Source organism: Strongylocentrotus purpuratus, unplaced genomic scaffold (assembly GCF_000002235.5).
Source record: "Strongylocentrotus purpuratus isolate Spur 01 unplaced genomic scaffold, Spur_5.0 spur5_scaffold_8, whole genome shotgun sequence".
In the NCBI taxonomy this organism is placed as follows: domain Eukaryota; kingdom Metazoa; phylum Echinodermata; class Echinoidea; order Camarodonta; family Strongylocentrotidae; genus Strongylocentrotus; species Strongylocentrotus purpuratus.
Window position 1 is genome coordinate 18,282,091 of NW_022145614.1, and position 16,894 is coordinate 18,298,984.

Consider the following 16,894-nt stretch of genomic DNA (forward strand, 5'->3'; position numbering starts at 1 on the left):
AACTAAGATATCAACTTATTTTAATTGGAAATCTGTGAAATGAATGAATTTCTTAAATGCAATGATAAAGGATGAAATACAGTCTGCAGCATTGCTGAGAAAATTGAAACAATACGAAGACAAAATATATTTTGAAATCATGGCTTTGTAATTAAGCACATTGATCTCAAAAGACTATTGTTCTGAGCTTGTTACAGGCTTTCTTTTTGGACCTTGCATCATTCTGTATATATGTTGGCAATGAAAATACAGCATATCTCCAGGTTATTGACTCCTGGGTTTTCCTTTTTGTACTAATTGTAGGGTTCTCACCTACACCATCACGTTACCTTAATCATTGCATGATCGTATATCTCTCTCTGTTGCCTGTATATCTTTCTAGTTTCAGGTTTGGGAAACTTCATTAGTACAACTCCAGAGGGACACTACTCCAGCTTCTTATAACACTGCTGCATGCTTCTTTCTCAGTAGTTATAGTATACCTTCTCTCCTATTTTATTCCCCTTTCCTCCCTGCTTTAAGTGCTGACGTATGAAGCCTCTCCTGCTAAAAACATGGCTAACATTTAGGTGTTTTTTTTACCTGTGATGTCGCAGACGATATTACTTCAGTTTTCTTCCAGAATAGTGTTGTGGCACATTTGTTGGCAATCCTTGCTGTAATGGAGTTTCGATTTGTTGTCTGTATAACAGAATTTGCAGGTGTTGCACATCGATGGGGACAGGGTAAATGGAGTGCTAACATGTAGGTGGGTTTCTGTTTCTGCGACGTCGTAGAGGATATTACTTCAGTTTTCTTCGTGCCTTCTGTTGTGGCAAATTTGTTGCCAATCGTTGCTGAAGTAGAGGTTTTATATATGTACTGTATCACAGAATATGCAGTTGTCAGCTTCAAGGCAGAATAGTGCCTTACATAGGCCTGCATCAGGGTCGCAAGTTGATCATACCTGGGATCGTGAGTTTTGGATCAGATGTTTTAAAGGAAACGATAATTCAATATGCACAAGTTTGTGCTCGAGCTTTTATCGGACCCATACTCGAACTTTGTTTCTGTATACTACTTTCTGTCTACCTTTGGTGGTTTTAATTGGAATGTAAGTTTCAACAAGAGCATGTTTGCAAGTATTTTCATAAAATCAGTTGATTTTGTATAATGCAAACATCTGGTTTACTGCCCATGGAAATGAATTCAGCATTTTCCAATTTTAAAAGTGGCATATCCAACATTTCTACCCTGAAGGATGTGAATTTTTTAAACCTCTGACAAAATGTCCACAAACTTTAGTACAGAGGGTGGCACAGCAAATATTGATCTTGAAGTATAAGTACACACAGATTTTAGATATGTTCTCCTGCCCTTCTTAATCTGCCATGGATTAAGTCAATGATCGTTCACTCCTAATGATCATACGATTGTCAAATTATACCTGACTGTGTCACCTAAAATAGAGCGGTTCAATCTAGCATATACTAAATTTGTGATGGCTCCCTCTTTTGCCAGAACCTAGACGGTAAGACGTATATAGCACCTCTTGATGACGACGGGAAGAAGAAAACAAATTAGATTTACGATTTTGTGCCTAGTCAGAGGGGGTTGATTATCTAGCAATACTCGACAGAATCTAGTTAGGAAGACTGTATTTTCTGCAAGATCTAGCAATACTATGGTAGATCTTGCAGAAAATACAGTCTTCCTAACTAGATTCTGTCGTGGCGTAGTGTTTCCCTTCCATCAAGATAAGTGGATAGTTAACAAACACCTTGCTAAATCAAATTTTGTGAATGGCAAAAAAATGTCCTAAAAATAACTATGAATATTTGACGTCATATTCAGTGTACCCATCTGTGGTAGCAAAAGACAGCACTTTTTAAAGGAGATGTTAGGTGTAGTAAAAGTGTCAAAGTACAAGATAATGGAAATTTAACATTTTAAAATCTGTAGGAATCACTTGTCCAAGAGTCCATAGCGAAAATGTTAGAGTGTAGCCTGTTTCACTCATTAAAGTGACTGTTTCCTTAATATTTTCGTAGTCTACTGTTGAATAATCAATAAAGAGGCTAAGATTTAAGCCTCACTGACTGGACTTTCACTGCATGTATGTAGTTGTACTCTTGAAAGCAACTGTGTAACATGGTTTGTTGGGGGAGGGGGGACAAATCAATTTCTTTTAAGGGGGGACAAGATTATATAATTTTAAGGCATTCTTTATCAAACCTATTGGCAGCAGTTTTGTTGTCTTTTTACAGTTTCCTCTAGTTTGGTCTTGAATGGGCTAAGTAGTACTGTATCATTAATGATTTCCATGGAAGCTTTTTATTGATGTTGTGCATAATTTTTTAATGTGAAATCGCACCCCATCTCCTCCACCAACTTGACCTTGCAAAGTATGAATTCATCTAATGAAGGTTGTTGATTACATTGATCTTAACTAGGCTTGTTATGTTATGATGCAGCTCATTGATAATTAAGAAACCTGTTCATGATGAAGGGGTGTGGAACGACACCCTTCAATTCCTGACCTCTCTCTCTTTCCCACTCTCTCTCTCTCTCTCCCCTCTCCCCTTCCCTTCCCCTGCTCTCTCTCCCCCTCTCCCTCTCTCTCTTTCTCCCTCTCTCCCTTCCTCTCCCCTCTTCCCCCTCTCTCTCTCCCTCTCTCCCCAACTCTCCCTTCCTCTCCCCTCTCTCTTCCCCTTACCCCCTCTCTCTTCCCCTTACCCCCTCTCTCTCTTTCTCTTTCTCTCCCTTCTGTCTCTCTTGCTCTCTTTCTCCCCCTCTCTCTCTCTCCCTCCCCTTCCCCCTCCCTCCCTCTCTTTCCCTCTCTCCCCTCTCCCTCTCTCTCCCTCTCTCTCCCTCTCTCTCCCTCTCTCTCCCTCTCTCTCCCTCTCCCTCTCCCTCTCTCCCTCTCTCTCTCCCTCCATCTTCCCCTCTCTCTTTCTCTTTTTCTCTCCCTCTCCCTCCCTCTCCCCCTCTCCCTCCCTCTGCCCCTCTGCCCCTCTCCCCTTCTCCCTCTCTCTCTTTTTCACTCTCTCCCACTTCTAATGCTAATTTCCTGTGCTCATCAGAGCATTATTAGAACCACCTACCAGCTTGCCCTCGCTAATGTCTATTTCCAAATTGTTTGGCAAACTTTACAAACAAAACTTGACACGTTTTGCTCCCGAGTATTAATTCCCCAAACTTTAAACATTATGGCACATAATGTGTAGATTGATCTTGTGTGTGGGAAAGCAGATCCATACACGCAAGACCCTATTTCCTGTTCATTATCAGTTTTGCCAATTACGAAACATATTCACTAGGAAGCATGATTATTTCGTTTTGTTTGGTCTCTGTAGGCAAGAAAGTATAGATCTTTAGAAGGAAAGTCTCAACATTCTCAGGAATATTATCCCAGAGAGCTTGTTTTAAAGGTTATTTCATGAATCTTTGGCAAAATCGACATTTAGCCACATTCACTATAAAGAACAGAGAACAATTAATACAAGATGATCAGTCCATCCTGCTGTAAGGAAACATACCATACAATACAAATAATTAAATATACAAGGCATACCAACATCGAGTTGTGCTTATGTTTATGTTTCTCAAGAATTAAATACAGTAACATTTCTATATTGTGAGCCCTCAAGTGAAGCAAGAAAAGCTATCTTGGTAAACAAGTTTCCATGTTTGTCTTAACACATTACCTACGAGAACCGGATGGCCCATGTATAAAGCCTATGGGAATTAGAGAATTCAGTAGTCCAAGGGTTAAAGCAGTTTTCAATGGGAAACACTGTTCAAGGTCTATACATACAGGTTTTATAAACATGTTAAAGGTCTTTATAGAGAGGTTTTTGTTTTTAAATGAACACAAGCTGTCCCATTCTTGGAATAGACACCCTCTAAATTAATGATACATTCTGTTTTGCCCAATTGATTGAATAAAGCTTTGATTTAACACCCAATTGGATGACATCATGAACTCCATGATCAAAACCAGATGTGTTTGTTTTCATCATGAGATTATGTTCAACAGGCACATAATGTTTCTGTCAGTTGTTTGGTTTGGTGATGATACATGTTGCTCATTTCCTCCCATTCTCCGTAATGAACTAACAAGGGAACAGTAAAAGCTTCCGTTTTTTGAGCAATTATCCTCTCACTCGGCAGGAAATTGATGTTTTTAAAGGTACTATCCAAAATGTTTTCGAAAGTGATAAATCTTTCATACTTTTCATAAATTTTCCTTTAAAAGAATAGATGGCAAAACCTCTTTGGAGTACAAAGGGGAAATAATACACATCTCATTGTTTTATCAGTAAATCGCTGATTCAGGAGCTGTTATTTGTTTTATGAAATTATAATTTTAGGAAAGGAGACTTTTCATAAAGTACAAATGATTTCTGATTATCTCTTCAGCACCATCGATCTTTAGACATCCCAAAGGACTGCTTTTGAATTGTATAATTATATTATCATTCTTATTTATTATCCATGTGCTTTCATGGATCAAACCAGGCCGGTTTGGTAGAGCCATCCCTATTTACAAATATAGATAAACTCTCTTTCTCATAACCAGCAAAGAAACCCTATTTTCCCCTCTCGCTTTCTGTGCCAATTCCTTTCCTCACTTAAGCGTTGGTCACATCCCACCATGCGTGTTTTTAGTCCGTACGGTTTTTGGGGAGGCCACGGCCGCCACGTTTTTCTGAAAACGTAGGGAGGGAGTGGCAAAGGCAGGGAGGGAGTACCGGCAACGCGCGTCACACGCACTGTGTAAGTACGTGGCCCGCACGCCACGCCTGGCCGTGAACGGTTGCGTGCATCGTACGTTGCGCACGTGGTAAGTGCGTTGTACGTGCTTACAACGTACGGTCTCCGTGCGGTTGCCACGTTATCGCACGGTGGCCGTACTTACAAGTGCTGCTCACGTACGGTGTCCTTACTCACACGCATGTTGTAAGTGCGTGCACGTGCGATGAACTCGGTGTATATGTAGGACGACATTCCGATGTTCTCCAGAAGTCCCAGCTGTTGCTGCCTCAAGATGCCGCCTATTTCACCGAAGAGACTATATACTGCATAAATCAGTGCGAACAACGTGCGTTGTAAGTGCTCACTCGGTACGGTCCACGTGAGTTCTACGTGCTCATTTGATAGCTGAACTGGGGAAGTGGCGAGTAAGCACGGACCACGCACTTATCACGTGCGCCTTCAAAAGACGCACAGAGTCAGTGCGTTGTGCGCTCGTTGGCAGTACCGGGCACGCACGTCACACGCACTGGGGTGAATCGGTAGCCCGAACGCAGCCCGAACGCAGCGAAAGTTCCTCGTGCACTAAAAGTGCTACGGTGTGTCTGCGTGCTCTCAAATCCGTACGGAGGCGGTACTCATCACGTACGGATACCCAAATTTTGCCCACTTTTTTGCACGTAGACAGCACGTACTTGCAAGTACGGCGGGATGTGACCACCGCATTACAGAAAATATCAAATAATTATTTCATGAGATATTCAAACAGGCGCCCATGCCATTACCCAGTTCCACTGCATTGCCAATGTGATGATTCCGTAGGGGAATAGGGAATAAACCAGCCCATTTCTGTTATTTAGGATGAAACTTATTAATATAACCATGAGGCCTTGGGATTTTAATGCTCTCATACCGTTTCTTCCTATTTTTATTTTCAGAGACTTTTGTAGCCATGAGGCATTATGGTATGTAGTGCAGATATATGACGGTTACATGTTGTTACATTCTAGGAATTATAGTAACAGGTTGTTTGTTTGTTTGTTTGTTTTATTTATTCACCATGTAAAATAACTGTTTACAGATAATAAAATACAGTGGGTTACATTGAGATATGATGCATAATAGGAACAATGCATAAACAAAAAATGTTTGGAGCACAACGTCCCTAAGATAACATAGTTGATACTTATTAGGTATAGATAGAACATTGCTTAAAATATGACATTCTGTCGTTACAAAATAATACAAAATACAAAAATCATGTCCCTTAACGTATTTGAATTACAGATTATATAAGATTATATAAGTTGTGTATGGAGTACTTAAATCAATCGGTATCAAATTACTTTTTCACAAAAGGATAAAGGAGGTATGCTTGATATTTCAATATACCAGTGACACTGCTTTGATATTTTGTCATAAGTCTCATTGAACTGAAGATTAAGGATATGTGGAAAAGTTTATTTTGATTCCAACATTTCATTTTACTCACAGTTTACATGAATAACATAATAGATGTATCAAGCACTATATAGATATAGAATATTCTAATAATTATTAACAAAAGGAATATATTCCTGACATTACCACTGCCCTTATATTCATATCCAATGTTTGGCTAGTTCTGCATCTTTCTACTACTACCGTACATAGAATTGAAACAAAACTTATTTCCTATAAAATATATTTTCAGGACTACACACCCTCAAGAAAGATTACCGAGAGTCCTTTTCAGGACTCCTCAATCCACCCTCTCTCTCACATGGTGCACCCACAAGCCTACTGTATAAAAATATATATTGTTCTGATGAAAGTTGGCAACTCCAGAATGATGTGAAGTAGCGATGGAGTAGACAATGGGGATGGTAAAATGACTAAAAAGTAGGGTACGACAGATAATAAAGGGACAAGGTCCCTCTTGCCAGTAGCTATTATTCTCTGTCTGCTAACGGGAAGCGCCGGTGCCCTTGTCCGATGAGTGCAATCGTCTACCCTGAGACTTGTTTTGAAACTTTGCACTTCTCACCACCCCCCCCCCCTCCCCCTAAGATGAAGGAGTAAGGAGGCAGGTTGTTTGCCTAAAGGAAAATGTATAGCCCCTTCTCACTTTCCCTCTATTCGGCCATTTGTCCAAAGAAGAAGAGTTGGGGTGTTGAAAAAGTTTAGGGGTTTAGCCTACTTAATTGCCATTGACAACTTGTAGAGGTGTTATGGTCTAGTAGAAGTGTTTTGGCCTAGTGGATAAGTCTTTAGGCTGTTAAACACAAGTTGGGGGTTCAAATCCCTGCTGCAGCACTAATGTCATTTGGCAAGATATTAATCTACTTTCGCCACACTCAACCCAGGTGTAGTAAGTGGGTACTTGGTAGGAGCACTGTGGTTGCCAGAGCTAAAGCCAAGGTGATGATATGCAAAGTTCTTTGGAAGTGCCTAGGGATATTAAATGCTAATGTGAAATATATGCGCCATACAAGAACAGCATTTTTAGAATTAAAGCTCCCTATTTCATTCACCTCCATCATCGAGAGAGATATTAGTTGTGAGATTAATATGTTTTGGCAATGAGAAGCTTTAAAGCCCCACTGCACTACATATAGCTACTTGCGCCCTCTATATAGCAAACAATTAATGCCTAAGTGGTGTACGTTGGTCCCCTATGGTCCCCTTTTTCTTATATCAATTGATTTGATGAGATAACCACCTGTAACCCAGTCCTTACCCTTTTTTTGTGGCCTCCTTCCATTCCAAAGACAGAGAGCTTGGAGTTGAAAAGGTGGATACAAGTTTATTTTGGTAAAACAAGCATTATTCAGAGAATCCAGCCAAGTTAACCTGTCTGCACTAGTTTGGCCAGGGGGATTAGACCTCCCTGCAAGGTCACTGACAGGTGGTTATCTCATCAAATCAGCTCTCAATTAACATTTTTAAAAGGGGATCATAGGGGACCAACAGACACCAATTACGCATTGTTTGCTATAGAGAGGGCGCAAGTAGCTATAGGTAGTACAGTGGGGCTTTAAGGCTTCAGCTCACCCCCCCCCCCACCATCGTACCTCTCCCCTTCCTCACTAAAGAGGAAGAGATAGTGATTCATAATTTCTACATATGACTCAAGTGAACCGCAGGAGATAAGAATCGCCACAGCAACCGTTGTGACCTTTCAGAAAAACCCCTATGCTCCCTTCAATTATTACCACTGCTCTGCATGAGCTGCACCAATTGGAATCATGCTCAGGTGATCTTTAGGAAGAAGAGAAAAGAATTAAAATGTCCTAATGTCTTATGTCACATAATTTTGTAAGCCTTTTTTTAGGAGGGGGGGTTGATTGGATTTTCACTTTGCAATCTTGGAGTGAAGATTTGGAAACAAAGTGAAGGGGTCATCATGTTCACCAATAACATTTTCCTCCTTTTTTCCCCTTTCCCCAATTGACTGTTTCCAATTTTTACCCTTTTCTTGACTTTTTTTATTTTAGGACTGCCCCCATTTCCCATTTTGGCTTCTGTTAGGAATCTTTGGTATTTTAAGTTATATCCGCTCCTCTCTGGCAAAAGTCAAGATTTTAAGATATATTAAAAATAAAATTAGGTCATGTATAAATAAATGTAAATGTATGTGTCTCCCCCTAATTTACAGATTACAATGAATACATAACAGATTGCACACGCAATGGAAAATGAATTTATTTTCAAACAATGAACATACAAAACAAAAAAACAAGGTTCATTTTTAACATCCTTGCATTTTTTTTATGCCTCTTAATTCAACAATTTCCCAATACCCCTTTTCTTGTAAATGCAAATTTTGTATTATATCTTGCCATGGCAACTTTCAAGTGGGGAACTGATTCACCCAAACCACTGCGTGCGTCACAGTGTGGCTGTGTCAGAAACGACTTTGGATGATAATTGATCATTATCTGTTCCAGCATTGACCTATATTGAAGAGAATGATGAAAAATGTGCCTCATGGCCCAATTATAATTAAACAATGTTTTACAAATGATCATTGTTTTCTGTTGAACAATCTTGGTATCAGATATGTATTGTTCTACTTATTCTTCTCAGAAAGGCTGTGATATACCCCTCTCCCTCCCTCTTTCCCTTGTCTGTGCCTTTCGATCTTTCTCTCCTTCTAGTCTTTTCCCCCTCTCTTATTCTCACTTTCTCTCTTGTTCACTCTTTCTCTCTTGTTCACTCTCTGTCTATTGTTCTATTTTCGTTATCTTTTGCCCTCTCTTTCACTCTTTTCCCACGTTTTTCACACTCTCACTTCCTTTCTATCATTCTCTTGGCGTTCCACTCCCCCTCTCACCCCCTCTCTCTCTCTCTCTCCCTCTCTCTCTCTCTCTCTCCCTCCCTTATATTTTGTTCTCTCTATCTATATCTATCTTTCTTCCTCCCCTCCTCTCTAACTTTAATCCTGCTCATGCCAAACACCTCTTTCGCTCTTCTCTCACTTATCTCTGACTCTGACTCTGTCTCTCTTCCCTCACTTTCTCTTTCCCAATCTTCCCCTCCCTCTTTTTCTCTCTCTCTCCCTTTCTCTCTATTTTTCTCCTCCCCTCTCTCCCTTTCATCTCTTTCTCTCTCTCTCTCCCTCTCTCTCTTTCTCACTCTCTTTCTCCCTCTCTCTCTCTCTCTCTCTCTCTCTCCATCACTCTAGCAAATGCTATCTTTGTCTCCTCCCTTCCTGATAAGTCACATTCTAATCCCTCTTGATTCGTGCGTTTCGGAGACAATACTCCGGACCTCCCTGAGTTACCCCCTCTTTATTGATATGTCAGGAATCTTTGGCAAGTATTCCATTAAGACATTCTATTTTAAGGTACTACGCAACATGTTCAAATGCAATTAAGTATTTACACTTCACATAAATGTTTCCTTCAAATGTTTGGAAAAAATGAAATAACAAGCAAAAGAGCTATCTGTAAGTGTGCAGGAATCATACTTCTTTTTGTTTTGTTTTGTTTTGTTTGTGTACACATATTATATGTGTCATTATGAAATGTAATGATATGGAAATGGACATTTACCAATTGCAAGTATTGAGCGATATTTCATTATTTATCATTCTTGGTTACCTGGACATTAAAAAGTGCTCTAGAATGCAAATTTCTCTGCTAATAAACTATAAAACGTAATTTCTTCTGTCTGGTTTGGCATAATTAGAGCATGTACTGCTTGAAAACAAGTCTAGACCTACACTTAGCCTCATTAACAAAGACAGCTTTTAGTACCATTTTTTCTAATTTTCTTGTAAGACGAACATAGGTTACTTTTTGTAGTTCACCTGAAAAAATATTAAGGTGTTGATAGAATCCTAATCACCACAGGAGACTTTGCTGTTATTTGTGAATTATAGATCAGTTCTGGATATTTTGAGGTAAATAACTAACGGCACCGTCTGGGATCGGTTCCACTTAGCGATCGTTGTTTCTTGCCAATGGACTAAAATAGACGCTCTAATCAGGTTTGATGGGCCAGTGTTAGCTCCGTCGTACGCAGCCAGCAAGCGGAGACTCGAGGGGAGAAGGGGATGAATCATCAAAGCAGTTCTTGCTTTGCTTTGCTTTCTAGATCGAGTGCCTGCCTGCTCCTCATAGACAAACAGCTGTCAGACTTCCCTGTGGACAGCCACCGTATACTCTCTCGCTTAGATTCGGGTGTCGCTAAGGAACGGCCTTTCCCTCTTTCAGTCCGGCCTTTCCTGTCCTGGTTTTCAAATCGGGAAAATCTTTGCCTGCCATTTGGTGCTGATTACCAGTGGCCTCATCTCATCAACTAGAGGACTCTTCTGCTGTGGATTTACAAGTGAACGTTTACTGTCCGACTGAAAGTCATGGCTTCTCTGCTGGCCACTAGTTTAACAATTTGAGAGGATCAACTTTTTGCCAACTTGACGAATGATTGAAGGACTATAGCTCCTGTCAGTCTGTCTCGTAGCAAAATTGTGATGTGTCCTTAACAATCTGCACTGCTTCACCTTCTCCGTCATCGTCCTGTGGAAATGGACAAAGCTCTTTGATTAACTTCAATTGTCATTCAATGAACATGTATAGCTGATATAACCTAGCGGTCACACCTGGCAGTTGTGTTCTGCCAAAAACGGAGCCAAACTGGAATTTAAAGGAATATTATTTTTAGGGTCATTTCCTCTATCCATCTGTTGTACGCAATCATACAGAAATTCACTTGGTGTTTTTCTTCTTCCAATTGACAGAGAGGAATAAACTATTTGTGTCTCATGACATAAAGCGGTGCCAAACCCTAAGAATTACTGGAGGAGCATTTGTCAACAACTTCATTATCGCGTTGGTTTTGTTGCTTCTGCCTGCCAGTTTGGACATAAGTTTGGAATAATTCATACATATCGACACTCATCATATGATTGGAATACCATGGCTATACTTCCGGGTGATCTTTCATAGACTTCCACTTGACTTCATTCATTGTTATTAAGAATGCATCAAGTATTTACGTATGGTAACTTACGTGTAACCAGTAAAGGATTTAGTGGTTCAAGGAGAAAAGGGTTTTGGATCTGAACTTGAAAGGAGAATTCGTTTTTGAGGAGTGACTTTATGTATGCAGCTGTGGCCACCATTGGGCTCTGTAGCCCACCGCCTAAACATGTTCATTACCCACCGGCCTTCCGAGGTAATATATATACCTTCTCTTTTGAGCCAGAAGAGTGTTATATCTTTGCGTGAAGTATATGAGTTCAAGCCCCTTTTTCTCAGTGGACGATATATATTACCTTCTTACATGTGGAAAAACACCTATTTATGGATCATAATTTCAACTATTATTCCAGATGGTTCTGATACAATTGCAAATCATCATGGAATTCCATTTTGAGATAATTTGGCACAAAGTAGTTTAGAATTTGATAAGACGGGAAAAATATAAAACTTAAACAAAGTTGAACTTGATGACTAGATTGATTTCTTTGTTCTTGTTTTTGTTGCTAACATTTTTTAAGTATCATATATTACAATTAAAAGTCAATCAACGGTCTTTATTAGATTTGTAGTGATGCATTTGTGATGGAAGCATTAGTTTGATAAGAATTTATTTTCTATCATTCTCACAATTCAAAGATTATTGTGCACATCCAGTATCTAATAGCAATGATGAGTATTTCATTTTGATCATAGCTTCTTGGTTCCAGTAGTTTCTGAGCACTTACAGATTCGTTCACATCCTTTTTATTTAGTAGTGTGGTGAGAGACAAAAGGTCTCTGAAGCTAATTTAGTGCTGATCTAATTAGCGCCTTTCTGTCTTTCAATTAGAAGTAGGTGTGCAACTCCCTACTAACTATAGGAAATAATTTCCTCACACTGCCTCCTCATACTGTTAATTATTTTGAGTGTAATTCCAAGTTCCTGTTCTACTTTTAGGGCTTCCAAGTCTGCAAAGTATTCCTGTCTTGAATGTGTGCTCCATGTTCTCTTAACAATTCCCCGAAAGAATATAATCTTAGTTGTGCTTGTGCATAATTACTACAATGAAACTCCTTGATACTTGTAAGTGCTTTGCAACTTTGTAAGATACAGATGTGTATCGGTTTTGTTCTGGTACAACAGTTTATGTTACCAAGCTGTCGGTGAATCAAATATTGATGGTTGTGGATCGAGAAGGAATGTAAGACTTTCTCATGGATTTTGACTATATATGTCTACACTCTGAGTTTATAGCATGTTGGCCCAACAGTGCATGATGCATGACACCGTAGCTCCTCCCCTCTCTGTCACTAACACCACTACCTTTCTGCCCCCATTGTTTGTCTAGAGCGGAGCTTTGCCATTCGGGAAAAGATGCCAGCTCGTGCACCACCCCCACCCCCTCCCAACACCACCTTCAATACCACAACAACACTGTCACCCCATCTGCCTCCACACTTCATCCCGACAGGCTCCTGCAATGACAGACTGGAGTTTGAGAAGCTCTTCAGCTCCGCCTCCGTGTCTCCGGTCCTGCGGAGACGGATGTGGCAGGCCGCCGCCACCACCGGCAACTTCACCTTCAAGTCACCGCCTCCCCTACCCGTCCGCGGATCCAGCGAGAACAAGCCAAAGGACATGGTGCCCAATCAGGATATCGCCAAAGGACACTTATCGACAACCGAAGACAACCAAGTGCCACCTCCCCTCCCTCCCAGGCAGTCGGTGTTCGACCCTGCAGAAGTGGAGCTGCGGAACAAATTCAACGCAGCAAAGTCTAGCAGTACAGCCAAGAAATATGCCGCGAGCACGAACTCACAGTTGCCAAAGAAAACCAAAAGTCCCTCGCAGTCTTTCTGGAGGAACTTCAAGTCGTCCAAGTCAACCGCTGCCATCAGCAAGGTCTTCCCGTCATCGGCGTCATCCTCCAGCAAGTGTAAGGATCCGCCTCCGCTTCCACCAAGGCAGGCATCGGTCACACCCTGTCCTAGGGCACCTCATAGTGAAGGAGATCTCATTGAAGAGAATGAAGACAAGGAAGAGGAGGTATCAGTAACTAGCAGGACAATTGCAGGTAAGCTAGGAGGCATGTCCTAGAGTCTTGAGCATCATGGTGAGCGAAGCATGCATGGCCGGCCTCCTGTTTAGAGCCAATCCAGGTCAAGCTCGCAAAAGCATGATATGAGATGGAATGGATCATCTGCCTGCAATCAAAATACAAAATGCATCCTGAACAGTCGCATGGGGATAGAGGAGACGTTTGTGTGTGAAAACACTTGTTAAAGTATAAATAAAAGCAAATATATGTCAAAACTTGCCTGTTGTACATGATGCATGTGTTTGCTGTTCATGGCATGAATTTTTAAGTCCTATGAATTTTTAAAAAAGAGGTAAAAATCATGATATATGAACACAATACAAATCATAAATAACCCCTTATTAAAAGAGTAAAGAATCTCCATTATGAGCGTGTTTAGAGTGTCAAATTGAATCCCCTTTTCACATACAGCTATGAAAATGGCTTAAACTACACAAAAAAGCTTTAATGCTATACTAGGGTTTACACGTGACTCAATGTGGGGGGGGGGGGGGGTTACCATTAGACTTCTTGTGGAATCCCTATAGCTAGTATTCAATTTTCCCCATATTTTAATCTGTTTCTAACATGCATGTTGCTGATAAGCAAGATTTGCCTGCTTCACCAAATAATTTTGACATTGTAAGAAAACAAAGAAAGTTTTTTGAAAAAATATTGACAAAATCTGTGCTCCCTGTTTGTCCATAAGTTTCCCAGCATGATCATGCATCGAACCTTGGTTGTATGTATGCCATACGTAAGTGGAGTGTTGGTGGTTGGCAAGAGAGCTCCTCGTCAGCTTGACGTCACTCCAAATGACTTCAATTTCTTTCAAGGGTGCATGATATTGAAGGCTGAAGGATTCTATGTTGGGACCCCATAGACGTGTACCATTTTGATATTAAGTTCAGGGGAATGCGGTTTGTAATATAGTGCCATGCATTTGTAGATTACAGATTGACTTTTACATGAAGGTACAACAAGCAGGATTAGTCATGCAAACAAGATTATGCTGATGACCCAGTAACTTTTTAGAAAGTGTTTAGTGTAGATTTTAATAGTAATTTTGATGCACTTTTCGTAACAGTCAATTCAAAGTGATAAAAAAGAGCAGTTGCATATGTGATCCTGTATAAAGATATTTGTTGAATTGAATTGAATTGAATTAAATTGTTTTATTAAACAATCAACATGACATGCAGCTCAAGGCTGATATTGTTTGTTTTACAAAACAATCATATGTTTACAATATAATAAAGCAGTACCAAAATACAAAAGCAATCTAACAAAAAAGCAATGTCAACATCACACAGCAATATCATAAAAAATTTAGAAAAATGTACGGAATATGCAGATAAACTTCAGAGAGATTAAAAAAAAAGGTTTTGCAGGTTTGACAGCACTCTCAGTCATTTGAATTAAAAAATAGTGAATGAGACTAATATTTGATATACATGTATCATATAGAAAGAGAAACAACATAGTAGACATAGGAGGGTATTATTGTATAACTCAGTCATAGAAGGCTTCCAACTTTTGAAGAATTTCAAATATTCTTTACAAACCCGCTGCAATATTCATTATTTACATCAAATTTGAAAATCACTATACAACATTTTTATCGGTATCCTGGCAAGACGCATGGAAATGTCCCATTTTCAGGATGTCTAAACTGGCACCTGTCCTTTATGTCATGAAGACATTGGAAAACAACTTTCCATCTTTGTTAATTTTTCCCGTTTTAGCGAACACAAACAGAAGAGAAAACTGCTTCAAATTATTATTTTTCAGATGATCTTGCTGTTTATAGTGGTTTAGACCGAATTTCATTTAATAGTCAAAACTTTTGCAAACTGTACCTTGAAAATACCCTCAGTTTAATAAGTGTTTTGATAGCTTAGGGAAAGGTTTGGGGGTCAATTTTAAACAGTGTAAATCTAATTCATGCACAAGGCAAACTGAGAACTATTTTTGTCCCAGCCAATTTGTGATTTTTTGGAATCGAACCAGCAAGATTTTTACTCAAACATGACTTGTCAATTTTGTTTTGTGTACACCAGTACAATTGTGAATATCTGTATGTTTATCTTTGGAGTAGATTTTTATCTTATTTGAAAATAATTTAAAGGAAGATTTTATCACACATTGCATAGGATATGTTTGTTTTTTAGGCTTCACACAATGATTAAGCCCACACCCTTCTCCGATCTTGTATTTGTTTGTTTTTTCTTTTGTTTCCGTCTTTCAATCTAAACCCATGCAGACTTTATTTAGAATTGAAGAAATTGAAGAAATTAATCACATTCATACATTGAGACACAATTGCAAATGTTTCTATACATTGGAGAAAATCCTGACTAAATCATACAAAATAATATATAAGATTGTATGAATAACGCATATCTCTACATTTGTGATTTTAATCTTAAAGCTCTTTATAGCATATCTTGCTGTCCAAAAAATGAAATATGATATGTGATTAATGGGAGGAAAATATATAGCTTTGTGTATATAGCTCTAAGTATTTCAGAAAATTAAGGCTGAGTTCTGATATAGTGTTACAGCAAGATGAATGAATAGGTGAATCAAGATGTTTACTGATAATAATCAAAGAGGCTTTAACATAGATCAACTGAGACTCTCAGTCCATTTAGTCATTTTCTCTAAAATGTCACTAATTAAACCGAAAAGTTGTGTCTTTGGATTTAAATAGTTAAAAAACAAGCCTTAGCATATTTATCCTAGAAGAAACAGTATATTTCGTATCATATTTCTTTAATACCCATTTTGTTGATAATAAACATGGCTGTAGCAACAGTGATATATATATATATATATATATATATATATATATATATATATATATATATATATATATATATATATATCCACTTTAAAGTAAAACATACAGCTTGGATATCTGATCACTTTTTTGAATTGAATTAAATATTAATCATTTCAGTGATGCCCCACCTGAAAAGTTTTATTGTTGTACATATGTTCTGTTGACAGATACCAATGAACCCATGGGTCATTATCCAAATTTAAGATACAGTAACTGGACATTTGGTACAACTGGAAAATGTACCCGATTTCCAAACCGAAAAAGTAAGGGAGCAAATCCTATTATATAAAATGAATATGTTAGGGTATTTCTAATATACAGTCATATATCTGTAATAGCTAGTGGTCACCTCTCTTTAAAGGTCACCTGTCTATAGTGGCCATGCAATTTGTCTCCCTCAAGAAAGAAATGTGTGTTAATTGTAGAACCTGTCTAGAAGGCAACCTGTGTACAGTGGCCACATTTCTGTTACCCTAGGATTTCCTTGATAGACAGGTTTGACTGTACAGTAACTCTTCAATTAAATACTGAATTAGCGATGTCTATAATGGTTTCACTGAGGATTTAAGGAATTAAGATGATAAATCATAATTCTTCATGTCCTTGAATGTCTTCTTAAAGAGTCTTAAACTGTCTTCTTTCTCTGAACAACAGGACATGTTTGATAATCGAGACATGATATGGCTTTATTTTGTCTGACCTTGGTAACATTTTAACATGATATACAAACATACAGTTTAATTGTATGATATTACAAATGTTCTTTTTTATGCTGCCCAAAATGAGGTTTA

General features: G+C 38.9%; 1 protein-coding gene across 2 annotated transcripts in view; it reads left to right on the forward strand.

Moving 5' to 3' along the window:
• LOC100890634 overlaps positions 1-16,894 on the forward strand; it is an 88,362-nt gene that overhangs the window by 47,666 nt on the left and 23,802 nt on the right. Inside the window, exon 11 of one of the 2 annotated variants that reach the window (XM_030975324.1) lies at positions 12,530-13,255. In XM_030975324.1, coding sequence (XP_030831184.1) covers positions 12,530-13,255 — 726 coding nt within the window. The remainder of the gene's footprint in view (positions 1-12,529; positions 13,256-16,894) is intronic. The other variant, XM_030975325.1, reaches the window with a different exon arrangement.